Source organism: Oncorhynchus mykiss, chromosome 2, assembly GCF_013265735.2.
Source record: "Oncorhynchus mykiss isolate Arlee chromosome 2, USDA_OmykA_1.1, whole genome shotgun sequence".
NCBI lineage: Eukaryota > Metazoa > Chordata > Actinopteri > Salmoniformes > Salmonidae > Oncorhynchus > Oncorhynchus mykiss.
Window position 1 is genome coordinate 89124247 of NC_048566.1, and position 26736 is coordinate 89150982.

General features: G+C 42.7%; 2 protein-coding genes across 2 annotated transcripts in view; one reads left to right on the forward strand and one right to left on the reverse strand.

Moving 5' to 3' along the window:
- Nucleotides 1–59: 59 nt before the first annotated feature.
- On the reverse strand, nt 60–2933 carry LOC110499212 (FA core complex associated protein 24). Its single transcript, XM_021576204.2, has 4 exons — nt 2732–2933; nt 2147–2292; nt 1845–2000; nt 60–1567 (listed from the first exon to the last, which is right to left on the reverse strand). Exons 1-4 carry the CDS (start codon nt 2832–2834, stop codon nt 1325–1327), a joined length of 648 nt encoding a protein of 215 aa, XP_021431879.2. The 5' UTR covers nt 2835–2933; the 3' UTR covers nt 60–1324.
- A 5753-nt stretch (nt 2934–8686) lies between these two features.
- Nucleotides 8687–26736, forward strand: part of tdrd12 (tudor domain containing 12) — a 29160-nt gene continuing 11110 nt past the window's right edge. Inside the window, exons 1-29 of the mRNA XM_036958486.1 lie at nt 8687–8743; nt 8893–9060; nt 9325–9461; nt 9635–9757; nt 9897–9952; nt 10082–10167; nt 10265–10487; nt 10643–10716; nt 10821–10927; nt 11048–11119; nt 11214–11268; nt 11497–11621; nt 12729–12873; nt 13040–13147; nt 13550–13735; nt 14111–14264; nt 14361–14488; nt 14984–15175; nt 15840–15968; nt 16212–16329; nt 16535–16674; nt 16931–17151; nt 17410–17491; nt 17677–17858; nt 18087–18294; nt 22879–22971; nt 23222–23397; nt 23704–24225; nt 24591–24658. Coding sequence (XP_036814381.1) covers nt 8720–8743; nt 8893–9060; nt 9325–9461; nt 9635–9757; nt 9897–9952; nt 10082–10167; nt 10265–10487; nt 10643–10716; nt 10821–10927; nt 11048–11119; nt 11214–11268; nt 11497–11621; nt 12729–12873; nt 13040–13147; nt 13550–13735; nt 14111–14264; nt 14361–14488; nt 14984–15175; nt 15840–15968; nt 16212–16329; nt 16535–16674; nt 16931–17151; nt 17410–17491; nt 17677–17858; nt 18087–18294; nt 22879–22971; nt 23222–23397; nt 23704–24225; nt 24591–24658 — 4102 coding nt within the window. The 5' untranslated portion in view covers nt 8687–8719. The remainder of the gene's footprint in view (nt 8744–8892; nt 9061–9324; nt 9462–9634; nt 9758–9896; nt 9953–10081; nt 10168–10264; nt 10488–10642; nt 10717–10820; nt 10928–11047; nt 11120–11213; nt 11269–11496; nt 11622–12728; nt 12874–13039; nt 13148–13549; nt 13736–14110; nt 14265–14360; nt 14489–14983; nt 15176–15839; nt 15969–16211; nt 16330–16534; nt 16675–16930; nt 17152–17409; nt 17492–17676; nt 17859–18086; nt 18295–22878; nt 22972–23221; nt 23398–23703; nt 24226–24590; nt 24659–26736) is intronic.

Sequence of the window (26736 nt, forward strand, 5' to 3'; positions counted from 1 at the left end):
GCAGGGTATTATCTCATTGTGAAATGCAAACGTTCACAGCATCACACTGGGTCAAAAGTTTAGATGAAGCACAAGATTGAAATATATATTTTATTTAACCTTTAAATAGGCAAGTCAGTTAAGAACAAATTCTTATTTACAGTGACAGCCTACCCCTGCCAAACCCTAACGACGCTGGGTCAATTGTGTACCGCCCTATGGGACTCCCAATCACAGCCGGTTGTGATACAGCCTGGAATCGAACCAGGGTCTATAGTGACGCGTCTAGCACTAAGATGCAGTGCCTTAGACCACTGCACCACTCAGGAGCCCATATCAATAAACAAGCAAACAAAGTCTGTCCTGTCCAAATGCATTAACACTCATAAGATCCCAAAATGAGTAAAGTTTTTTTTTGAAGAAATGTAGTTCCAGTTCTTAAGAATGGGGGAGCCGAGGTAGGAGTCAATTCATTCAGTCAATTCATGCTTTGGCCAGCATGCCAGTGTTAGTTCCTGTTGGATTTGGAAGGGATGGAATGGTATCACAGAGAGAAGTCACTGGCCAGGGAAAGCTCCACGCAGCCAACCCAGGTCACATGGTCAAAATGGTATAAAAGGCAGTCCTGACTGTGGTTGGGAAAGAAGGCCTTTGACAGCTGTGCCAAGAAAGTGTGCCTTCATTGAGGCGGAATGCTTTAGTGCAAATGGATTGGATTGAACTAAGCCAGGGGATCTGCCATTTCATTGAAGTTATAAGGTTTCCCTGTAGGCTCTAACGTCGGTTGGAAAAGGTACCCATATTGTATTACCATTTGCACCTGCAATCAGTTCAAGTAAAACAGTCCTTGATTAAGGTTGATTTATTCCAATGGAAGTTTATGAATTGTTCTGGATGAGGAAAGAGCATCTTCTACTCCATCTTGTGGTCAGTTACACACACACTTTCAATGTAGCTCTGTGATGTTTTGTGCAACACATGATATTGAGGATCCTTGGGACCCCTTCATTGAAGTTTCAATTTACAATGGTTAGTTAAGGGTTAGGGTTAAGGGTAGGGATAGTCCAAGGATCCCTAATAGCACTGACCCATATTATAGGCCCATGGGTCACAAGAACTGCAATACATTTTTTCATTACACAGAGAGGCACCAAAGCATTCTGTTTGTATAAACTTGTATCATAGAGATGTGAAGAAAAAAACAAACTATAAATTCCACTAGATTTCCAACTAAGGAAGTCTCTCTAGCTTTACAGCATTGTGTCAGGTTCACTGTTGCCCTCCTTACACACTTGAACATAAAACAAGTATTGATTTGTCAATGAGCTGTGGCATTTGGTCAGAGTCAGACCAATGGGTCGTGGAAGAAGTTGCGTATGTGCTGAGCCGTGGCCTGGCCCACGATGTGTTCCAGTTCGTGCGTTCCTGCGTTGCACAGCTGGTGGATACTGGAGTAGTGCTGGAGCAGGGCCATGGCTTTGACCTTCCCTACCCCAGGGATCTGCTGAACCAGGGACATGATCAAGGGGTCTAGCAGCCAAGACACACTCCTCCTGCGGAACGGGTTGTCTTTACTTTCTCCGTGCACCTGCAGAGGAGAGGACAACTCATTAGTCAACTGTCATCATACATGGTTAGACTATTATCATTTTTAAACTGCATCGTTGGGAAGGGCTCATAACCAAGCATTTCACTGTGAAGTCTACACCTGTTGTATTTGGCACATGTGACAAATAAAATTTGATTTATTGAGTTCTAAATGGCTGTATGCCAGTTTGAGTTTAATGCGCATTTATGTAACCAGGAAAACACTTGTAAAGTCACAATTCTAAACAAAACTTCACTCGTGTGAAAGTATGACTTACTATTTGTGTGAGTAGCTGGGAGGCTTCAAGCTGGCTGGCAACAGGTAGCAGTGTCAGACCAAGCTCAAACACCACAAACTTCTGCATGGCAGAAAAGTACTGTTCGCTGAGCTGGGTCTTCTCCACCAGCACTATGCCCTGGAGGCTGCTGTTGGCCTGCAACAGAGAGGGGATAAGATTAGAACATCACCAAGGAAAAATGGACATTAAAATATTATATCAGTCATTCTATACATTAGAATGTAGCAGCATAATCAAGTGTGTAGTAGTAGTGTAATGCCGAACACCAAAAGTAGACTTACATTTCTAAACCTAACAAGTTTTCTTTTGTAGTTGTTTCCAGCCACAATGTCAGTTTCAGAGACATACAAGATGCAACTCTTGTTAGATAGATAAAAGTCCACCACGCCAAGTTCTTCTTCAAATATTATTTTCACACTTCCAGTTCCTGAAATCAGGAATTCAACGACACCATGTTCAGAATGTAACACACGAGAAGAGACTTTATTTACAATCACTCAGTATTTACTATCTAATCGTCATGTCTTATATTAAAACAGACAACAAGCGACATTGTGCGCTAGCACTGACAATGGGGTGTCCGCTGATAATATCGATTGTTTGTTCCTACTGGTAGCTAGTGTATCGAATGTTTGTTTAAACTTGTCTGTAAAATGTATTTCAGTTGTAATGTAACGTAACTTCAATGACATGTGTAACTAATAAAGTAAATACAGACTGACTGAAGTTGGGCTGGCTAAGTTGTTTGTTTACAATGTTATCTAACGTTAGCTAGCCAACCCTTAGCCACAGGTTAGTTAATATAATAACTTTAGTTGCCTTAGCTACTGTAGCTACTCTCTGGCAAGAGACTTAGCTACTGTTACCTTTCAAACTTTGCACGAGGACTGAGCTTCTCCACTTCTCGTTGGCAATAACATGCCCATACGGGGGAACGGCGTTCATAAGAACGGGAGGTTTTATCGCCATTTTGACAACGATATGTCAGCTCTTCATTCAAAGCAAAGTTAGCTTTCCTCCAAATGTTCAATATCTAACTCTTCTTCGATGAGGTTTAACGGCGGTTGGCATCCAATAAATGTTGCATTACCGCCACCTACTAGACTGGAGTACAACTCCCTTATACTCCCTTAAACAAATACCATAACACAATACTTTAAAAGAAATAAACACCACCCTACTCCACTATTTAAATATATTTAGTCCTACCTCAGGTCAACAACCTGAAAGGATGGGACACCACCACTTAACACACCCTGTAACTCTTCTGATTTTATTTTATTTGTTTATTTAACCTTTATTTAACTAGGCGAATCAGTTAAGAACACATTATTATTTACAATGACAGCCTACCAAAAGGCAAAAGAACGGGTGTTGTATGTGGAGGATGAGGGCTGCAGTAGATCTCTCAGATAGGTGGGAGTGAGGACTAAGGGTTTTATAAATCAGCATCAACCAGTGGGTCTTGCGACAGGTATACGGAGATGACCAGTTTACAGAGGAGTATAGAGTGCAGCGATGAGTCCTATAAGGAGCATTGCTGGCAAATCTGATGGCCGAATGGTAAAAAAACATCTAGCCACTCGAGAGCACCCTTTCCTGCCGATCTATAAATTACGTCTCTGTAATCTAGCATTGGTAGAATGGTTATCTGAATCAGGGTTAGTTTGGAAGCTTGAGGAAACCAAGTTTAGATTTAACTTCAGCCCTTATCTTTGATATGTGCTGAGAAAAGGACAGTGTTCCGTCTAGCCATACTCCCAAGTACTTGTATGAGGTGACTACCTCAAGCTCTAAACTCTCCGAGGTAGTAATCACACCTGTGGGGAGAGTGGCATTCTTCTTACCAAACCACATGACCTTTGTTTTGGAGGTGTTCAGAACAAGGTTAAGGGCAGAGAAAGCTTGTTGGACACTAAGAAAGCTTTGTTGTAGAGCTTTTAACACAAAATCCGGGGAGAGGCCAGCTGAGTATAAGACTGTATCATCTGCGTATAAATGGATAAGAGAACTTCCTACTGCCTGAGCTATGTTGTTGATGTAAATTGTTTAAGGAGCTCTTTTAGCACCTCAGACTCTGTGACTCAGGGAGAAACTTTATATCAGGGCAGGGGAAAAAGAGGGAGGAGCATCGAGGTTAGTTGTAATTAGAAGGTGTGGGAGATTAGGAAATGTTTGATGAGCAAGGAGGCATGGCTGAGCCAAATAGGAATCCTGACTTAATGAAGTGGTGATTAAAAAGCTCAGCCATGTGCTTCTTGTCAGTAACAACCACATCATCAACTTTAAGGGACAAGGGCAGCTGTGAGCTACCATGCTGTTGTAACGGATGTGAAACGGCTAGCTTATTTAGCGGTGCGTCTTTTGTGGAGCGATGGGTAACGATGCTTCGTGGGTGTCAGTTGTTGATGTGTGCAGAAGGTCCCTGGTTCGCGCCCGGGTATGGGCGAGGGGACGGTCTAAAATTATACTGTTACACTGTGTTGTTGCATTTGGTCTCTATTTATGTAGTGTTGTGTTGTCTGTCTTGTCATGATGTGTGTTTTGTCCTATATTTATTAAAAAATATATAAAATATTTGTATCCCAGCCCCCGTCCCAGCAGGAGACCTTTTGACTGGCCGTCATTGTAAATAAGAAATTGTTCTTAACTGACGTGCCTAGTTAAATAAAAGTTAAATAAATACATACAATAAATAGCGCCATCCTGTGGACTAGCAAGTACATTGAACTGTATACTTTTTTTTCTCGATCCATCACCACGTTGCGGTCGTGATGATGCGCAGTCTCGACAACTACACGCTCGCGCTCGGAATCAGTTGAAACAGGTAAGAAACATAGCTACCCAAAACCTCGGACTGAATGCGATACTGTACCAAATACTATATATATTATTGTATAGGCTTCGCTCTTCCTCATGACAGTGATGTTGGGCAAAATAGTGTGAGCTCGATATGTTTGAACCTGAACCTCATTGATTTGACCGACCATGAATGTATGTAGTAATGACTTTCAGCTGATAAGTTCATTCAGTTTCAAAACAAGGTAGCAGCTAATACCAATTGTTTGTCATGCACGACAGCCACCATGTCACTAAATGTTTGTAAGCGATCATTCAAGTACCTTTTTAGATCATTACAGTGGTCTTTGGCACTGCAAAGTTGATCATTATTAACAATTACCTTTTTGTAACTACTCAGACTGCATTTCCCGATACACTTTCAAGTCATTCAGCTTTCTAGCTAAGTTAGCTTAATCAGAGAAATGCACAACTACAACCAAAAGCAGACTTTTAAATGTGAAGTAAAATGTCAATTTAAGTTGCTAGTGTAAGTAAAGTTGCTACTATAACTTAGCTAGCAAAACTAACAAGGTGCGCTAGCTAGCTACCTTGCAGTAAATATATGCGTGTCATTGGATGGCGCGCAAGATGGCGATCAGTGCAGATAATGTGTTTTGGTAGCTGAAGGAATTATTGGATTTCCTTACCCGATTATGACCATTGGATTAGTTCTACGGTCATAAAACCCTGTATGAATATGGTTTAGTTTATTTACCAAAGTAATTGATTACTTTCTGCAAGTTATTCACCTCTAAAACTTAAGTTTGCGACAACACTAGCTAGCTCAAACTAGCTTGTCAAACTGCCACGATTTGAAAGAAATGGAGAGATCTTCAGATGGACAATTAACCACAAAAGAGAGTATGATTTTGGGTACTCCTCTTCGGAATGTAACTGTGGGGGGAAATACTGCAATGGGGTGATGAAAATGTGGTGAGCACAGACAACATTGCTCACAAGCCCCAGGGGAAAAAGATGGATATTTCACTTCTTGAGATACAAAACCATATCGCAATGCTTTTGACAGCAAAGATAGATGAAAGGGCAAATGTTTTGGAGGTCATGGTTAGGGAGAATACAATGAAAATTGAGGCCATTAAAAAATCTGACTATCTTTGGAGAAGTGAAAACCCTCAAAAGTGACATGAAGAAAGTGGAAGTTATCAGCCAGGAAAATGAAAAGAAGCTGCTGAACTCAAGCAAAAGGGGAATGAGGCAGATAGATACCAGCGCAGGTGGAACCTGAGGCTCCATGGAATTCCAGAGCAGGCGGAGGACATCAAATGCAGAGTTGACATCTGTGAGCTGTCATTCCCGTCTCAAAAGCCAAACTTCAGGAAAATGTAGACATCGTTTGGGAAGACTTATGGATCAAGACAAGAGACCGAGGACAACCAACAGATCTACACAGGATCTTTGGAGGCAAGCTAAGAATTGTGAATTCCTCATCAAGCGCAAATTGAGGTTTACGGAGGATCTGACCTCAGCAGACAGTGACGAGAGAAACTGTGGCTGCAGCTCGAAAGGCAGGGATTTTTTTTTTTTTTTTTTTATCGGTACAAGAGTGATCATCGATGGGAAAGAAATGCGGCCAAATCAGAACATTTGAGTGAAAGCCAGAGTCTAACTCAGACAGAACTGTCAGGCCAAAAAACTGATTACCAGGTGAAAAGCAGCCTTTTATTATAAAAATGTACACAAACACTTGAATGAGAAAAGGCTGACCTGAGAACTGGTCAACTAAACACTAACAATAGATGAATAACTGCTTATTGTAAAGTCTACACAATGTCTCCCCCTTGTGGGAGTAAGAATACTTTGGTAACTTCATGACCTATATTTGTTAGTTTTTTTGTTGGAGAGGTTAATAATGGGATGGAAATCCTTTTGAGTTACATATCCTTAGGAAAAGCTTGTATTAGCATAACAAGGTTGTTGGTTGAAGTTTGTCTATCTCTTTGTTCAATTAATGTCAGTGGTATTTGTAATTTACTCAAGGGTAAGGCTATTTTCCTGTATTGCAAATGGTTTAATGCAGACTTTTACAAGAGACTCATGCTTATTCTTCCGATCTATCTTTTTGGAAAAATCAATGGGCCGATATCTGGTTATCATATGGCAACAACTTTAAGAGGTTTTAAGAGGTGCATTTAAAGGGAAGGTCATCAGTAGTAAGACTCACCACTCTGGACGTTGGTTAATTTTAACAGTAAATTTCAACAGTGAAATGTTTTTTTAGGGAATATTTATGCATCCAAACAAAACAACAGGATATTATTTCAAGAATTTGAAGAAATTAAGAGTTAGGTGTATTTCAGGATATGAAAATTATCTTAGTTGGAAATTTTAATTCTGTATCTAATGTGATGATTGACAGATATCCCTTCCTAATAGATCCAGCATAGGTTATTAAACTCAGGATTAATTATGTCTTGGATTAGTCGATATTTGGATATCTAAATATCCTGATAAAAAGGAATTCACTTGGCATAACAAGGACATGTCCAGACATCAACCAGAAGTCAATTCTTGACTTTCTAATTCATTAGATAATTCTGTAGTCAAGGTATCCATAAATTCTTACTGATCATAAAGTTATATTCTTATCTTTTAAATATGAATGGATTTGAAGATAAACCAAATCGAAGATATTGGAAACTCAATAGTAGACTGTTGGAAGATGATAATTTCAAGATGGATGCCAAATATATTATACAAGACAATTGGAGGAAAGCCCAACTATTTTAGTCTTATGGAAAATATTGGGAACTAATGAAGTATGAAATAAGACAAACAGCCATGAAGAGAGGTAAAGAAATTGCTGAACTTAAAAGATTGAGGGAAGATGAACTTATTCATAAGCTCAATATAGATGGCAAAGAAAATGAAAACCCCAAAGATGTTTCAGAATTCTATGGTAACTTTTATACCAGTAATGCCTGTCCTACTAGTGACATCTGCCTTTCTTGACTCTGTCAAAGCCTGTGCGAAATTCATAGATGAAGACTTCCAAAAGTCTCGTGATGAAATTATTTCTATTAATGAAAAAAAAAAAAAAAAAACATCTCCAGGGAATGATTATAAATAAGTTCAGGAGGATATTATTGAATTTATATTGAATGTTATTAAGGAAGCAATTGATTTAGGGGTCCTGCATATTTCTATGACACAGGGCCTAATTTCTGTAATACCCAAACCAAACAAAGATTCTATGATGATAGAAAATTGGAGACCAATCACAATGATGGAAAGCTACTTACATTCACTCCTGAGGAGTATCAAATTGTTAGAGCTATCCCTAAAGGTGCTATTCTTCTTTTAGGAGAATATAACAATACTCCAAGTGCAACTGTTGAGGATTTTGTAGCCTCAATACAATTAGAAGGAATTTACATTTTAAACTATAAGTGTAATAACATGTATATAACTGTCAGTATGTTACTATTCCCTCTGCTAAAATGTACTGGAATGCAGCCCTAAGACAAGTGAACTGGAACAAAGTTGAGTTGTTATCTAGTAAATATTGTATATCTAAGGTGAAAGAAGTGTCATACAAACTCATTCATAGAATTTACCCTGGAAAGACCTTTTTATTATACACATTTAAAATAGCTATTGATGACAAATGTGTATTTTGTGATTGTGACCCAGAGACTTGACCATTTATTTTGGGACTGTTCTTATGTCAGAAGATTTTGGAGTGAGTTAGAAGATTTAATTTTTAAAAGAAACAACTATTAATGTTAATCTGAGAGACTGATCTTATGTTTTATTTTGAACCAAATGCTATGGACCCTGATTTAACTTTCATTGTTAATTTGTTTATTTTTCATGGAAGATTCTTTGTCAATAAAATGAAGTGGGCAGAGAACAATCCTTCTTCACATTATTTAAGATAACTATATGCGTGTAGCAAATTCGGATAAATGATGTACATTTGCTAGCTACAGTAGTTTTCTGAATTTGAACCCCATGTCTTGCAGGTGACCAAACTGTCAGTGACGGTTTAAATCATGCTTGAAATAAATTTGTTGAAAGTAAGTAGCTATCTATGTGTGCTATTCCACACAACATTGCAACTAACATATCTATCTAGATTGCCAATGGGCTGTATTTGTTACCTTGCAAATGTATGTTGTTGCTTTACAAATTGAAAACGGTTTCACCACCATGTTTTCTTTGACAGGTGGAGAACCCGTCCTGTCTGTGGGGTCGGTTTGTGAAGGGTCCAGGGATAGAAGCGGTCGAGAATAAAAAAGAATATGATGATCTGCAAATGAAAATGAACCTTTTCTATCATGAGGTCAACCTACATGTGCAGAAGATCAAACTCTCAACTATAGAGTCGGGACAGGTAATAGTCTGTGGAGAGAGTGTAGGGTGATTAGAGCTCAATGTAATCTGTGGAATGTTTGTTTTAGTATCTTGAGTTTAGGGTAATCAACTTAAGTATATGGCACATGATTAAAGACATTTCTTGTTTTTGAAAGTGAATGTGCATTTACAGCTCCGCCTGACTGGCATAGCTCATGAATGATAAATTCATCTATTAGTTGACTGACTAGTTACTACACTGCTATATGAAAAAATGGAGCATCATCATTGTAGTGTTCCCCAGGTGTGTGTGGTGTACTGGTCTGCCCTAAGGAGCTGGTGCCGAGCCATCGTTGAGTCTCTTTTCCTGGGCACCGTTGGAACCCAGGCCATGTGTTTCCTAGTTGACCACGGAGAGCGCGTCATCGTCAACTCAGATGAGTATGTCCTAATTCACTTACTCACACATCCCCATTGTGCCAGCTGATGCAAAGGGCAACCAAAAAGGCTCTCGACTTCTGACAGTCTTTGGCCATCTTCTTGGTTTTGCACTTGATTAATGTATGTCATGAAATGTAATTGGCTGATCACGGAGCCCTTCCATTCTTCCCCAGGATTCGGGCTCTGTTAGATACGTTTTTGCAGCTGCCCTTCTGGGTGAGGAAGTTTCAGCTCGCTGGTGTTCATCCCATGACGCTGCACGTGTCTGGAGACTGCCTGGAGAAAGCTGAGCTCATGTAAGGGTGGACTGCAGTGCCGAATAAATTGATGTACTAAAATATGCATAAAAATTACTGTAATTATTTTGTACTATTAAAATCACCTTTGTTAGTAGTTATTACTACTCGCCCTATAGAGCTCTTGTTTTCATTCTAGACCATCAACGCAATGGGACAGCTCTGCCACACGCTATTTGCACAATCTCTTACAAGGTACGTAATCCTCTCCTGAAAGGTCAGTTTCAATAGAGATCACTGAATTGAGAAAGCACAGTTCGTTGTGCTGGAGTCTCATTGCTATATCAGTCCTAACTGTGCTCTGTTCGATTCTCTGATCTGAAGCTTCTACTGAGATGGAGGCAGTGTTGTGTGAAACACAGGCAGATTGCACTGCCATTGAGCTCTACTTGACCGTCAAAAATGTCAAGGTATTGTACAACATACAATCAGTGGTGATGCCTCCCATAACTAGCGATCACAGTTTTTCTATACAACTTTGAAGCTAAAAGATGGTTATCTCTCTAGATCTGTGTGAACGACGATCTGGTCTCAAAGAAGTTTGCGTACTTCACAAGCCAGAAGGCCCATCAAACCAGTGGAAAAAATGGTGTTGTTGATAGATCCCCAGCCGTCTTGGCTTGTGACATCTTTTCTGAAACTCAGAACTTCCTGGCTACTGACGGCTGTACCGTACGATCACTTTCTGATTTCCGGCTCCGGCAGCAGGACCCAATCGTTCATAATCAAGGTGAATGCACCTTCAGTTATTGTGAAGTCTTCATTAAGAACAGTTTTTTATATGTCTTTCAAAAAGTTCCCGTTGTAAAATATCACTGCATGAACTTGAGGGGGAAACTCTTAGTAAGATTTTCTTAATTTAACCTTCTTTATTGATCTCTTTAGTGTCTGATCAGTGCCAGCTAACGGCATCTGTGAAAGAGGCATCGAAGACTTCCAATGAGATATCAAATCCAAAGGTGACTGACTATTTTACCCTCAATAAGCAGTTGGAATCATGGCACAAACAAAAAGTTATATCCTGTGAAATCAACACTTATGTTATTTACTTGTTGTTTTACAGAAAAGCCTAGAAAATGGAAGAAATCCCTTAGAGGGAGGAAAAAAGAAGGCAGCGCAGAACAAGAAATTCAAGACATTTTCAGAGATTGATGGCGACGAAGTCGAGAGGTTTGTTATATAGCTTTAGTTATTGTTTTTATTGCTCAACAGGTCATTTGGCAGTGGGGATGCCTTTTGTAGTACGATAATGTCACATTGTTGTTTTTAATCATAGCGTTCTTCTTTCAGGGACGACGAGCCCGGAGAGGAAACCGACATGTCTCTTGAGTCAGAACTGTCCAGAAATCTGAATCTGTTAAGGTGAGAATGCTTTAGTCTTCTACTTTCATGCTACGGTTCTAATCTGCTTTGAATGACATTTAATACAATTCTTACTTGTTCTGGATCTCGACAGATTCAAGAAGTTTCTGAATCCTACTTCGAGCACTCAAAGGGCTGCTATTCCCAATGTGAGTTTCTGGATGATCTCGATAGCCGTTCTTGTTTTTGTAAAAATTCACTTGCACAAGAACTTGGCTTCTACATGTTTCTAAGTCCGAGATTCCATTTTGGTTCACATAGTGCAAAAGTTTGGGAACTTTTGCACTATGTGAACCAAAATGGAATCTCCGCAGTGAATCTTGGGTCAAAAAGAGACGTGGACTAATGCTGTAAAGCACCTTTTGTTTAATTGTCAGACTGAGCTTATTGAACAGAAGGAGGAACGTGGTGTTCAGAGGATCTCTGCGGTCACGGAGAAAGCAGAGGAAGAGACGGTCACTGCAGCTCAACAGATCGGACAACAGACTGAAACGGCTGTATGGTATGAACACAACCCTCCTGCCACTACCACTCACTCACTCTCTGTTCTAATTAGAGGACCTAATGGAAAAAAAGTATTGTGACTTTAATCCTCAACAATTTTGGCATGTGTATCTTTGCAATGTGTATTTTAAATTGTTGCCATCCTTTCAACCATTCTAATGCTACCTCCCTTTCAACCATGACTTTGCCCATATGTAAGTTAGTGAATTTGTCAGAGTTGTTTTAAAGCGCCATCTGCTGAATGCTTTCATAGTAACGGTGAAAGTCAACCTGTGGATCCAAAATGCAGTGAACAAAAGTATATCACATTAAAAGCTAAGACAAGTGATATGTGTGTTTTCTCACAATTAAACGCTGTTGAATTTCTTGGGTGAAAGTTTTTATAGATTTAAATACTGAACATAAACGGAACATGCAACAATTTTCAAAGATTTTTCTGAGTTACAGTTCATATGAGGAAATCAGTCAATTTGAAATGAAATTCATTAGGCCCTAATCTATGGGTTTCACATGACTACAGAATATAGATATGTATCTGTCAGTCACAGAACTTTAAATAATGAGCCTCATGATCTTGTCACAGTATTTCTGTGCATTCAAATTGCCATTGATAAAATGCAATTGTGCTCGTTGTCCGTCCATAGTTTGCCTGCCCATACTATAACCCCACCACCACCATGGGGCACTCTGTTCACACCGTTGACATCAGCAAACCGCTCAGCCACATGACGCCATGCACTGCATGCTCCCTCAACTTGAGACATCTGTGGCATTGTCTGACACAACTGCACATTTTAGAGTAGCCTTTTATTGTCCCCCAGCACGAGGTGCACCTGTGTAATGATCGTGCTGTTTAATCAGCTTCTTGATATGCCACACCTGTAAGGTGGATGGATTATCTTGACAAAGGAGAAATGCTCACTAACAGGGATGTAAACACATTTGTGCACAAAATTTGAGAGTAGTAAGCTTTTTGAGCATATGGAAAGTGTCTGGGATTTTTTATTTCAGGTCATGAAACATGGAACCAACACTTTTACATGTTTCATTTATATTTTTGTTATTAATGTGAATGTCTGTACTAAAGTGTAATCTGTGTTTCTAGTACTCCTAGTGACCTAGTAGACCGGACACAAGAGTTTGTCTTCACAGAGCAGCCAACCATTGAGGAGGAGCTTGTCTGCGCTCGGTTGTTGCAGTTGCTAAACCCTGACCCTCTGAACACAGATGTAGGCTCATCAGAAGTCACTGTAAGTATCGAATCAACCTTAATTTATACAAAAAAGTTAAAATAATCATCAATGGACTGGATGCAGATATACTCTTCACTTCCTTGGGTAGCTGTCACCAAATGTATTGACATGTTTTGTGCACATATCTACTGTCCATGACTGACTTAAGTGTTCCTCATGTCAGATCGTCCATACTGATCCAAGCAGGAGTGGGATAATGGTGCATTCTGCCTTTACTCTGGACCCCTGCACCAGTCTGGCCAATGCTCCAATCACTGACACCTTCCGGAGGGTTGGTTTGCTTTCAACTATGTTCTAACTTTCGAATGGAACGTATTTTGAATGCACTGAGCGCTGTACATTGCTCTGGATAAGAGCTCCTGCTAAATGACTATAGTCGACGTATTTACAACTGTGAAAATGTAATGTTAGGAATATGGTAATGGAAGTTGAGATTGTTCAGTATAAATGTAATTAGTTGAACATTTGAAATGACTGTTCAACATTTTTCCCTGAAGATCTTAAGCAATAATAATGTCCTGTCGCATGGGCAGCAGGTAGCCTAGGTTAAGAGCATTGGGCCAATAACTGAAGGTCGCTGGTTCTAATCCCCAAGCTGACTAGGTGAAAAATCTGTAAATGTCTAGACTAGGATGTCATGAAGATTGGTAATGTGCATTGTGTTTCTTTTCAGATCTTGATGAGGAATAAATATGCCGGCCCGTCTGTGGCTGAGAGTTACTGCTGGCCGGCGGTGGCCAGGGGCTGTGACACGGTCCTCATCTCCCACAGCGGAGACCAGCCCCTCACCTACATTCCCCCGTTCCTGGCCCACATGCAGCTCTCCTCCGTCTTCAGCGCCCTCTCTGCTCGCACCGGGGTGAGTTGAGCAAGTAGAGCACTAGACAGGAATGGTGTGATTTCCAGTGTTTCCCCTGCTATTATTGTGGTGGATAACTATCTCTGTTTGCCCCCTAATAAAATTGTCTAGCTTCAATTAGACAGTTGAAAATCTTAGTTTTGGTACAGGCCTCTGCAGCTCCGTTCATGGTGATACCACTCTATGTAGTCAAAGTAGTATGTAGAAATCTGGGTGTTTAATTGGTTTGTTAGGGTTCAATGACAAACAGCAGTAACCTACCTAACTATGTCCAGTAAGTCAGGCATGGTTTTCTGCTGACAAATCTGCATTTAAAGGATCCATTTGTGTTTATTCCGTTTTATCTAATACCACATTATGTGCGGTCTCCTTCAGCCCATAGCGGTGATCCTGTGCCCGGGGTGGGAGAAAGCCCAGACTGTGATTGACCTGCTGGAGGAGAGCCAGACCTTCCAAGTCCTCCACCCCATGGTCATACTGTTGGGACTGGGAAAGGACGAGGCAAAGACTGTTAAGATAAAGAACGACTGTAAGAACATTATTCACAGGATCAGGACAGTTCGGTTTGACAGACAGGAGTATTACTACATTCCTCTCCTGCTGTGTTTTGTGTGTGTCTCTCCAGGCCAGGTGGTTGTGACCACTCCGTTCAGCCTTGTGCGTCTGCTCCGTTTGCACTGTTTCCTGTTCCTGCGGCTGTGTCACCTGGCGCTGGACGAAGTGGACCTGCTCTTTTCTAGAGCCCCGGACGAGGTGAGAGACACTGACTGTTCTTCAACTGTAGTGATAAGACTGTACAAAAGGAGAGAACGGGAGATACACATGGGAAAGGGGCACAGACCGGAAAATAGCCAAGATGGGACTCAAACCAGACTCCAGTGCTCAAAGACCAGACTCCAGTGCTTTCAACTGCTTAAAGCAGTAATCCCGGTCATCTGCGCTTTAAAGGCAACACCTCACGGCACACCGCCTCTCCCCTATTTGACCTTGATATTTTGTGTGTATGTACTGATATGTAGGTTGTGTGTGCCGTTTTTTAAATATATGTTGTTCTGTCCTTGAGCTGTTCTTGTCTATTAATGTTCTGTATTATGTCATGTTTCATGTTCTGTGGACCCCAGGAAGAGTAGTTGTGGCTTTCGCAATAGCTAATGGGGGTTCTAATAAAATACCCCTGTCTCGTCTGTTTTCCTCCCTCGCCACTGTCCACCTCAGCAGTTTGTCTGACTGTTGTCCCCCTTTCCTCAGATGACCATCATCCTGCAGCACTTCCAGAGGGTGACAGCCAGCGAGGAGCGTGTGTCGTGCCCCAGACAGATCATCGCAGTGGGAAAGCGCTGGAGCCGCCCCCTGGAGGGCCTGCTCCTCAACCACATGAGCAACCCCACCGTTGTCGTCACGGTGATGGAGGAGGCCGCACTCTACGGCAATGTGCACCAGGTCAGTTTTGAGAGGACTGACAACAAAATAAATCTGAAAACCTACAAAGGTTGGAGGGTCTCCACCATCAGAGAGCTGGTTAAAGGGATAGTTCAGGCAAAATCTATATTTAAGTGGAATTACCCTTACTTTGAGTTGTCTGAAGGCCCATAGTGACAGAATCCGCAATAATCCATTGTTTACTTCTGCCGCAGCCAGGATTAAGCATAATTAGCCTCGTCCAAATTCATGAATGTAAACAGCCGGACCGACGTTAGCAAAGCTGCATCGCAAGCAGAAACTTCCTCAAAAACACTTTAAACTAAAGTAATGGATTATTGTGGATTCTGCCACTTTGTGCCTTCAGACACAACTCAAGTTAAGGGTAATTCCACTCAAATATAGATTTTGTCTGAACTATCCCTTTAAGTGTGTAGCTGTCTCTGATTTGAAGGGCCTGTTGGTTGGATTTGTGATTGATTAAAACTATGTAATGGGGCAGTAAAACTGCTTTCATCGTATCTCATTTAGACTAGTCATTACTTTTAGTCATGGAAGAAGGGTCCAAGAGTCAAACAAGGTCTAAAAGTCTCTCAAAGCAAAGTTTCACTCATGTATATGTTCTTCAATAAAACGTTTAAAAAAAATAGAAAGCCTTCTCTCATCTCTCTTCTGCCTCCCCAAGATTATCCTGTTGTGTCTGGACTGCACTAAGATCTCTGTCCTGCTCGGGGCGCTGGACTTCACCCCCGACGTGGCCCAGAAGACCCTCGTCATCACCAACTCTGCTGAGGAGGCTGAAAATGTCTTCAAGGTAACTACAGCAATCTATATCTCTTCTTTTGGCAACCTTATTTTTGGACGTCCTGTCCCCTGCTGGTACGGGGTACTATAGAAAGAAAAAGACATTGCTACATTTCAAAAGTTGTACGATTTGCATTTTGCAACCTTATTTTTGGACATCTTACCACAAGTGTACAGTGCTAGAAAAACAAAAAATACATTTTTCATGTATATTTAGTCAACTAAATGTTTGTTTCTTGTATCTGTCATTCAGGCTGTTTCAAACACATCAGCCTTCTCCCTGAAGGTCCACGAGGAGTTAACCTACCAGTTTGACTTTGTGACTGAGCAGTGGAAGAAGCCCATTGGACCTGGCACTCATGTCATTCTGGGTGAACTGATGCACAATTGCATTTTCTTAGGAGTTGACAGTTGCAATGAATAAAAAATATCATACATCTTTCCATTTTATGGCATAGTCTGCCAGGTCAGCTCAGTTTGCTTGATTGAAAGTAAGCTTGTCTGTATTTTCTTTTCTCCAATTTGCCCTTTGTCCAATCTGACCTGTTTTTCTTTCCTTGTCTTTCTGTCTACCAGTCACCACCAATGAGTGTATGAAGTCTTTGGGTATCTGTGATGCAACGTGTGTTGTGCACTACGGCTTCCCAAGCTCACCTAAGCTGTTTGGCAGCCGTCTGTTTTGCATGTCCCAGAACTTCCAGAACCTTTCAGACAAGGTAACGTTAGGACAAAACTAATATGTTCTTTCTCTTGCTCAGTCCTGGATTCAGAGCTGAGATAAGCGTGCACAGCTCTGACTTTTTCTGGGAGACGTCTAGTTTAGCGGGCAGATCTCAAGTCAGAAGATGGCCCTGAGTGGTCTCCTTTTACATAATTTATTCAGATGGCACCTGTGTAAGTGTATCTTATTTGACTGTATGAGGATAGTCTACTTTGTGAATTCCTTTTCATATTGGATTCTGTGATTGACAGGAGCGTGCTGCAGAGAGCACGTCTCACCCTGCCAAGTCAGTGCTGCTGCTATCTGAGAGGAATGCCCGTCACGTAACCGGGGTCCTGCGCTACCTAAAGCGTACTGAGGCCTCGCTGCCTCCAGAGCTGCTGCACTTCGCCCAGGGAGTCCTGCGGGCCAAGGAGGAACAGAAGTCAGACAAGCCTCTGTGCAGATACCTCAAGAGCTTTGGCTTCTGCAGGTCAGTGCAGCTGAGATGCAGACAATACTCTGTCAAGAGCATTTCTCCATGGGACATTAAAGCTAGATTTGATTTGCTGTTATGCGTGTTACAATACTCAGACATGAGCTGAACCTTGAATTTGGGTACTTGTTCTATGCACTTAAGAATAGAACTTTAAAGTTTTGTAATTCATTGCTTTGCTCAAGGGCACAGCAGCAATAGGTGGCACCTGATATTCTTTATGTAGTGCTTAATGTGACTCTTGCTGTATTGCAGGGACAGCAGTGTTTGTTCTTATCGACACAGCATCAGCCCCATAACAGACCAGCCACTGCAACCAGACTCTGGAACTATTGTGGTGAGTCAGCATATTATATGATAACACTTGTTTCGGGGGTGTAGAAATCAGGCAAGAACAGATGCCAAAGTTGGACATATCCTCTCAAGCTTTTCCAATAAGATCACAGGTGTAATATAGCTTAATATGCTATCCGAATGTATTCAAATGAATATCTATATTTTTTTCACTCTTATGTTTGAAAGGTTCTGCCCTTGTTCATCAAGACTGCTTCCGTCTACTACGGACGCATTGTGAGTAAGAAGGAGGACCGTTATGAGAGCCTGGCAGCAGCAATGACTACATACTACGCCGCTGAGAAGCTGGGTGCTAAGGAGGTTCTGGAGGGAGGGCTGTACGGAGTACAAGAGGATGAGGTCTACCACAGGTCAGAAAACAAACAACATTAATTCAGTCACTTTCATAACTGATGATGTATGTTATATGGCCATGAAGCAGGTTTAAACAACATGCCAAGTAATGGTTACATGCAGTGAAGTGTAGTCCAAATCCTCTGGGTGGGTCAAATGCTTTTGTCACATATCAACCCAATGCACACTCTACCTCACGTTCCTTAACAACTCCTCCCACTGCTCCTCTCCTACCTGTCTTGCAGGGTGCGGGTGACTTCGGTGCCGGACAAGGGTGAGTGGATGTTCTGCAGCGTGAGGGCTCTTTTCCTGGATGAGGGGCGTGAGCAGGAGGTGAAATCCCACCAGCTGCTGCAGCTGCCGGCCCAGTTCCACACACTGCCGCCCCAGGCTTTGGAAATCATTGTCTGCAGGGCCATGCCCATCGACGCTGAGGTCAAATGGAACCCCAAGGTCTCTTACACCAGGCTACACTCACTGGGCTCTTTCTCACTCACTTTTTGGGAGCTCATCTTTAGCGGTAGAACATTTAAATTATTAGAACCAATGACCATGGACTATGTTACAGAAGCTAAAATTATGTGTTGAGATTTTTAAAATAAAAAAAATATATATGTTTCACTATTATTTAACCAGGTAGGCCAGTTGAGAACAAGTTCTCATTTACAACTGCGACCTGGCCAAGATAATGCAAAGCCCTTGCGACACAAACAACACAGAGTTACACATGGGATGAACAAATGTACAGTCAAATAACACAATAGATAAACCTATATGTAGTAAGATTAGGGAGGTAAGGCAATAAATAGGCCATAGTGGCAGAATATGTGAAAGTAGAGATACTGATGTGCAAAGGAGCAAAAAAGTAAATAGCAATATGGGGATGAGGTGGGTGGGCTGTGTACAGGTGCATTGATTGGTAACCTGCTCTGACAGCTGATGCTTAAAGTAAGTGAGGGAGATATGTCTCCAGCTTCAGTGATTTTTTTGCAATTCGTTCCAATCATTGGCAGCAGAGAACTGGAAGGAAAGGCGGCCAAAGGAGGAGTTGGCTTTGGGGATGACCAGTGAAATATACCGCCTGGAGCGCGTGCTATGAGTGGGTGTTGCTATTGTGACCAGTGAGTTGAGATAAGGCGGGGCTTTACCTAGCAAAGACAGTGTGTTGGAGGCTATTTTGCATATGACATCGCCGAAGTCAAGGATCAGTTTTACGAGGGTATGTTTAGCAGCATAAGTGAAGCAGGCTTTGTTGAGAAATAGGAAGCCAATTTATAGATTTGATTTTGGATTGGAGATGCTTAATGTGAGTCTGGAAGGAGAGTTTACAGTCTAGCCAGACACCTAGGTATTTCTAGTGTTCCTCAAGTCCGAACAGTCCAGAGTAGTGATGCTAGACAGGCGGGCGGGTGCGAGCAGCGATCGGTTGAAGAGCATGCATTTAGTTTTACTTGCATTTAAAGAGTAGTTAGAGGCAACGGAAGGAGTGTTGTATGGCATCAAAGCTTGTCTGGAGGTTTGTTAACACAATGTCCAAAGGGCCAGGTGTATACAGAGGTGGATCAAAGAATCACCAGCAGCAAGAGCGACATCATAGATATATACAGAGAAGAGAGTCGGCCCGAGAATTGAACCCTGTGGAACCCCCAGAGACTGCCAGAGGTTCGGACAACAGGCCCTCCGATTTGACACACTGAATTCTATCTGAGAAGTATTTGGTGAACCAGGCGAGGAAGTCATTTGAGAAACCAAGGCTATTGAGTCTGCCGATAGGAATGCGGTGATTGACAGTCGAAAGCCTTGACCAGGTTGACGAAGATGGCTGCACAGCACTGTCTTTTATTGATGGCAGTTATGATATCGTTTAGGACCTTGAGCATGGCTGAGGTGCACCCATGACCAGCTCGGAAACCATATAGCATAGCAGAGAAGGTACGGTGGGATTCTAAATGGTAGGTCATCTGTTTGTTAACTTGGCTTTCAAAGACTTTAGAAAGGCAGGGTAAGATAGATATAGGTCTGTAACAGTTTGGGTCTAGAGTAGAGGTCGACCGATTAATCGGAATGGCCGCTTAATTAGGGCCAATTTCAAGTTTTCATAACAATCCGGAAATCGTTTAAAAAAAATTTAAAAAATGTAATGGTTTTATATTTTTTTATATATACCTTTATTTAACTAGGCAAGTCAGTTAAGAACACATTTTTATTTTTCAGTGACGGCCTAGGAACGGTGGGTTAACTGCCTTGTTCAGGGGCAGAACGACGGATTTTCACCTTGTCAGCTCGGGGGATCCAATCTTGCAACCTTACAGTTAACTAGTCCAATGCAATAACGACCTGCCTCTCTCTCGTTGCACTCCACAAGGAGACTGCCTGTTACGCGAATGCAGTAAGCCAAGGTAAGTTGCTAGCTAGCATTAAACTTATCATATAAAAAACAATCAATCATAATCACTAGTTAACTACACATGGTTGATATTACTAGGTATTATCTAGCGTGTCCTGCGTTGCATATAATCTGACTGAGCATACAAGTATCAGGCGCGTAAACATTCATTCAAACAGCACTTTAGTGCGTTTTCCCAGCAGCTCTTCGTTGTGCGTCAAGCATTGATTGCGCTGTTTGACTTCAAGCCTATCAACTCCCGAGATGAGGCTGGTGTAACCGAAGTGAAATGGCTAGCTAGTTAGCGCACGCTAATAGAGTTTCAAACGTCACTCGCTCTGAGCCTTCTAGTAGTTGTTCCCCTTGCTCTGCAACGCTGCTTTGATGGTGACTGTTGCGAGGAGAGGGACGGAAGCTCATACTGTTACACTGGCAATACTAAAGTGCCTATAAGAACATCCAATAGTCAAAGGTTAATGAAATACAAATGGTATAGAGAGAGAGTCCTATAATTCCTATAATAACTATAACCTAAAACTTCTTACCTGGGAATATTGAAGACTCATGTTAAAAGGAACCACCAGCTTTCATATGTTCTCATGTTCTGAGCAAGGAACTGAAACGTTAGCTTTCTTACATAGCACATATTGCGCTTTTATTTTCTTCTCCAACACTTTGTTTTTGCATTATTTAAACCAAATTGAACATGTTCCATTATTTACTTGAGGCTAAATTGATTTTATTGATGGATTATATTAAGTTAAAATAAGTGTTCATTCAGTATTGTTGTAATTGTCATTATTACAAATACATTTTAAAAGAAATTGGCCGATTTTAATCGGTATCGGCTTTTTTGGTCCTCCAATAATCTGTATCTGCGTTGAAAAATCATAATCAGTCGACCTCTAGTGTAGAGTGTTTTCCCCTTTGAAGAGGGGGATGACCGCGCATCTTTCCAATCTTTAGGGATCTGTGACAATACGAATGAGAGGTTGAACAGGCTAGTAATAGGGGTTGCAACAATTTAGAGAGGGTCCAGATTGTCTAGCCCGGCTGATTTGTAGGGGTCCAGATTTTGCAGCTCTTTCAGAACATCAGCTATCTGGATTTGGGTGAAGGAGAAGTGTGGGAGGCTTGTGCTGTGGGGGGTGCAGAGCTGTTGTCTGGGGTAGGGGTAGCCAGGTGGAAAGCATGGCCAGCCGTAGAAAAATGCTTATTGAAATTCTCAATTATAGTGGATTTGTCGGTGATGACAGTGTTTCCTATCCTCAGTGCAGTGGGCAGCTGTGAGGAGGTGCTCTTATTCTCCATGGACTTTACAGTGTCCCAGAACGTTTTGGAGTTTGTGTTACAGGATGCACATTTTTGTTTGAAAAAGCTAGCCTTTGCTTTCCTAACTGCCTGTGTATATTGGTTCCTGTCTTCCCTTAAAAGTTGCATATCGCGGGGGCTATTCGATGCTAATGCAGTACGCCACAGGATGTTTTTGTTCTGGTCAAGTCTGGAGTGAACCAAGGGCTTTAACTGTTCTTAGTTCAAATTTTTTTTGAACGGGGTATGCTTTTTTAAAGTGGTGAGGAAAGCACTTTTAAAGAATAACCAGGCATCCTCTACTGATGGGATGAGGTCAATATCCTTCCAGGATACCTGGGCCACTTAGATCAGAAAGGTGTTTTAGGGAGCGTTTGACAATGATGAGGTGTGGTTGTTGCCCGCGGACCCATTACGGACGCAAGCAAAGAAGCAGTGATCACTGAGATCCTGGTTGAAGACAGCAGAGATGTATTTAGAGGGCAAGTTGGTCAGGATAATATCTATGAACGTGCCCGTGTTTACGGATTTAGGGTTGTACCTGGTAGGTTTCTTGATGATTTGATTGTAGGATGGCCGGGGTGTTAAGCATATCCCAGTTTAGGTCACCTAACAGTACGAACTCCGAAGATAAATGGGGGGTAATTATTTCACATATTGTGTTCAGGGCACAGCTGGGGGCTGAGGGGGGCCTATAACAAGCGGCAACAGTGAGACTTATTTCTGGAAAGGTAGATTTTTAAAAGTAGAAGCTCAAACTTTTTGGGCACAGATCTGGATAGTCTGCAGAGTTCTGTCATGCTATCTCTGTAGTAGATTGCAACTCCACCCCTTTTGGCAGTTCTATCTTGTTGGAAAATGTTGTAGTTGGATGGAAATTTCTGAATTTTTGGTGGCCTTCCTAAGCCAGGATTCAGACACTGCTAGGACATCAGGGTTGGTGGAGTGTGCTAAAGCAGTGAATAAAACAAACTTAGAGAGGAGGCTTCTGTTGTTAACATGCATGAAACCAAGGCTTTTACAGTTACTGAAGTCAACAAATGATGGCGCCTGGGGAATAGGAGTGGAACTGGGGGCTACAGGGCCTGGGTTAACCTCTACATCACCAGAGGAGAAGTAGGAAAAGTTTATGGCTGAAGGCTATAAGAACTGGCCGTCTAGTGCGTTGGGAACGGAGAATAAAAGGAACAGATTTCCTGGCGTGGTGGAATGTGATTGCTGAGACTCATATTGTGAATGCCAATTGCTATTGTTGGACCTTTACCTTTTCAAAGTGTATAACTAATGACTCTAGAACAACAAGTTACAATGACATTATTATTATAATGGTGTGGTTTCAGGTCACCAGGGCCATCAGTCAGAAGATCAAAGGCCTGCAGCACCAAGCCAAGGTTGTTCTGTGTTTGGGAAACACGGTCTTCGTAGATCCCATGGTAGGTTTTTCTACTACAACTACAGACAGCTGAATTTCAACAAATCTTCAACACAAACACTTAATCCTTGTGCGGCAGGTAGCCTAGCGGTTAAGAGCGTTAGGCCAGTAAACGAAAGGTTGCTGGTTCGAATCCTAGAGCCGACTAGGTGTAAAATCTGTCTGTGCAAGGCATTTATTGCTCCAGTAAATGGCTCTGGATAAGAGTGTCTGCAAAATTTCTAAAATGTAAAAATGTGCTTTGTTCTCAGGTGCGGATGACACGACTACCAGGCCTGAAGACCTTCATAAATGAATACAACGTCCACGCTGAGATCCTGAGCACGGGGATGGGCACCAGCAACCCTCAGCACCTGGACCTGCTGAATGAGCTCTGTCAGTGGGCTGGGCCTGGAGCCAGTGCTGTGGATGCCCCGCTCACCACAGTGTGAGTTCAGTCCTCTATGCCCAGGCTTTCGTGCACCATGGGACCTCCATAACACAAGACACTGTACACTGACATCCAACAGCATTCTCCACTTATAATACGGCACAATTACATGCACATGTTAAAATGGATGCTGCTACACCAGGGGCTGTGTGCAGATATGGGAGTCACGGCAGATAGGACATGGAGGTCAATCATACATTTAAAAAAAATCCTCAGTACTTAATGAGAGCACTGCATTACCAACCTATTACGATTGTGTGTCGTGACTCGTCTGCTTGGTTGGTTTGTTTGTTTGTTTGTTAGGCCGGATGGCTCTGGGGTGACCTTGGAGGACAAGGTGCAGGCTGCAGAGGAGGCCCTGGTCCACAGGATGAGGGCAGCTGTCGAGCGCTTACACTGTGGCCAGGAGGTTTCTGTAGACCAGCCCCAGACCCAAACGTCTGTGCTTCATGCCCAGACAGACTTGTCCCAGTGCCGTATGAAGGCCTCAGCAGATCTGCACCAGATGGACCAGAAAGTCTTTGCTCATGCACCCCAGCCTCGGATGAACGATGTCTTTATATACCCGTCCCAGCTCTCGCCCAAGCCACAGGAGGCCCCATTAGCAGCAGTTCCTGATCCGAGCGAGGCTCAACTACCAACACTCATGGACAGGACCCAGATACCTTCCCCTCTCCCAACACCTAGCGAAGCCCAGATATCTGCCCCACTCCCATCAACTAGCGAGCCACAGTTACCTGCCCCAACAACTGAGCACAACGACCCCAAAATGGAGCAGTGGAGGAGCCTCATTGCTAACCTCCAAGGCGCCACACAAACAGGGAGGTTGGTGTTCTTCATTTTCACTGGGAAACAGGGGCTTCTTCCTTGCTGCTCGCTTACTGTTCTTAGTATTGTTTTTCTTTGATGCAGTCGGTCAATAAAAATACATTTTCTGATGTTTGATTCTTTCACTATACAGTGCAGCTCTGCACCCGACCCGTGATATCCCACTGGCCACAGACGTCAATTTAACGTCTATTACACATTGGTTCAACATAATTTCATTGACATGATGTGGAATTTTTTTTGATTTAGCTAGTGTTCTTAGGCTTACATCTGTGCTGAGTGCTCTAAATGGGATCAATGGCTAGTGTTGCATTGATCTCACTTCAACATGTGATGTTCACAAGACTTGTGTTGTCATGCAGGCATACAGCTCTACAAGGATTCACCCCCAAAGACTGGATTTCTGCAGTTCCCCGCCCCATTGAAAATGGTATGAAAACTATTTTAGTTTGATAGTGATCAACAATGTACATTTACTGTATGTCTGTCTGAACCATGACGTTCACTATTGTTGAAAACAGAAGTTGATAATGATCAACAAAGATGTATAAAGACTCAAATATTTTGAGTAGTCTAATATGCCATTCACCATTGTTGTACCTCATAAGGTTGGCTCTTCATACTACTACAAGCATGTCACATGTGCAACCAGAGGAAAAAAACTCTAGACCACCTTTACTCCACACACAGAGATGCATACACAGTTCTCCCCCACCTTCCATTTGGCAAATCTGACTATAATTTTATCCTCCTGCTTACAAGCAAAAACTAAAGCTGGAAGTACCAGTGACTCGCTCAATACGGAAGTGGTCAGATGACGCAGATGCTACGCTACAGGACTGTTTTGATTGCACAGAATGGAATATGTACTGGGATTCATCCAATGGCATTGAGGAATTTTCCACCTCAGTTGTCGGCTTCATCAATAAGTGCATTTACGACGTCGTCCTCACAGTGACCGTACGTACATATCCCAACCAGAAGCCATGGATTACAGGCAACATCCGCATCGAGCTAAAGGCTAGAGCTGCTGCTTTCGAGGAGTGGGACATTAATCCGGACGCCTGTAAGAAATCCTGCTATGCCCTCAGACTACCCATCAAACAAGTAAAGCGTCACTACAGGATTAAGATTGAATCCTACTACACCGGCTCTGACGCTCGTCGGATGTGGCAGGGCTCGAAAACTATTGCGGACTATAAAGGGAAACCCAGACGCGAGCTGCCCAATAACGCGAGCCAACCAAATGAGCTAAATGCCTTTTATGCTCGATTCGAGGAAAGCAACACTGAAGCATGCACGAGAGCACCAGCTGTTCTGGGTAATAACGCTCTCGGTAGCCTGTGAGCAAGACTTAGACAGGTCAACATTCACACAGCCACGGAACCAGATGGATTACCAGGACGTGTACTCAAATCATGCACAGACCAACTGGCAAGTGTCTTCACTGACATTGTCAACCTCTTCCTGACTGACTCTGTAATACCTACATGTTTCAAGCAGACCACCATAGTCCCTGTGCCCAAGGAAGCGAAGGTAACCTGCCAAAATGATTACCACCCCGTAGCACTCACGTCGGTAGCCATGAAGTACTTTTAAAGTCTGGTCCTGGCTTACATCAACAGCATCCTCCCGGATACCCTAGACCCACTCCAATTTGCATACCACCCCAACAGATCCACAGATGAGGCAATCTCAATCGCACTCCACACTGACCTTTCCCACCAGGACCAAAGGAACACCTATGTGAGAATGCTGTTCATTGACTACAGCTCAGTGTTCAACACCACAGTGCCCATGTAACAGTATAGCTTCTGTCCCTCTCCTCACCCCTACCTGGACTTGAACCAGGGACCCTCTGCACACATTGACAACAGCCACCCTCGAAGCATCGTTACCCATCGCTCCACAAAAGCCGGGGTCCTTGCAGAGCACGGGGAACAACTACTTCAAGGTCTCAGAGCGAGTGACGTCACGGAAACACTATTAGCGCGCTCCCTGCTAACTAGCTAGCCATTTCACTCCGGTTACACCCACAAAGCTCATCACTAAACGAAGGACCCTAGAGCTACACACCTCCCTCTGCAACTGGATCTTGGACTTCCTGACAGGCAGCCCCCAGGTGGTAAGGGTAGGCAACGACACGTCTGCCATGCTGATCCTCAGCACTGGGGGCCCTCAGGGGTGTGTACTTAGTCCCCTCCTGTTCACCCACAACTGGGTGGCCAAACACGACTCCAACACCATCAAGTTTGCTGATGACTCAAGTGGTAGGCCTGATCACCGACAACGATGAGGCAGCCTATAGGGAGGTCAGACAACCACCTCTCCCTCAGCATAACAACCTCTCCCTCAATGTGAGCAAGACAAAGGAACTGATCGTGGACTACAGGAAAAGGCGGGCTGAACAGGCCCCTATTAACATCAACGGGGCTGTAGTGGAGCAGGTCGGGAGTTTCAAGCTCCTTGGTGTCCACATCACCAACAATCTATCATGGTCCAAACACA

What these genes read in the sequence shown, in the direction of transcription:
- LOC110499212 (XM_021576204.2), bottom strand. Translation starts at nt 2,834, where the DNA reads ATGGCGATAAAACCTCCCGTTCTTATGAACGCCGTTCCCCCGTATGGG. An exon ending in CCTCGTGCAAAGTTTGAAAG is followed by an intron (nt 2,293 to 2,731) that starts GTAACAGTAGCT and finishes TCCTGATTTCAG; the next exon opens with GAACTGGAAGTGTGAAAATA. An exon ending in AACTTGTTAGGTTTAGAAAT is followed by an intron (nt 2,001 to 2,146) that starts GTAAGTCTACTT and finishes TCTCTGTTGCAG; the next exon opens with GCCAACAGCAGCCTCCAGGG.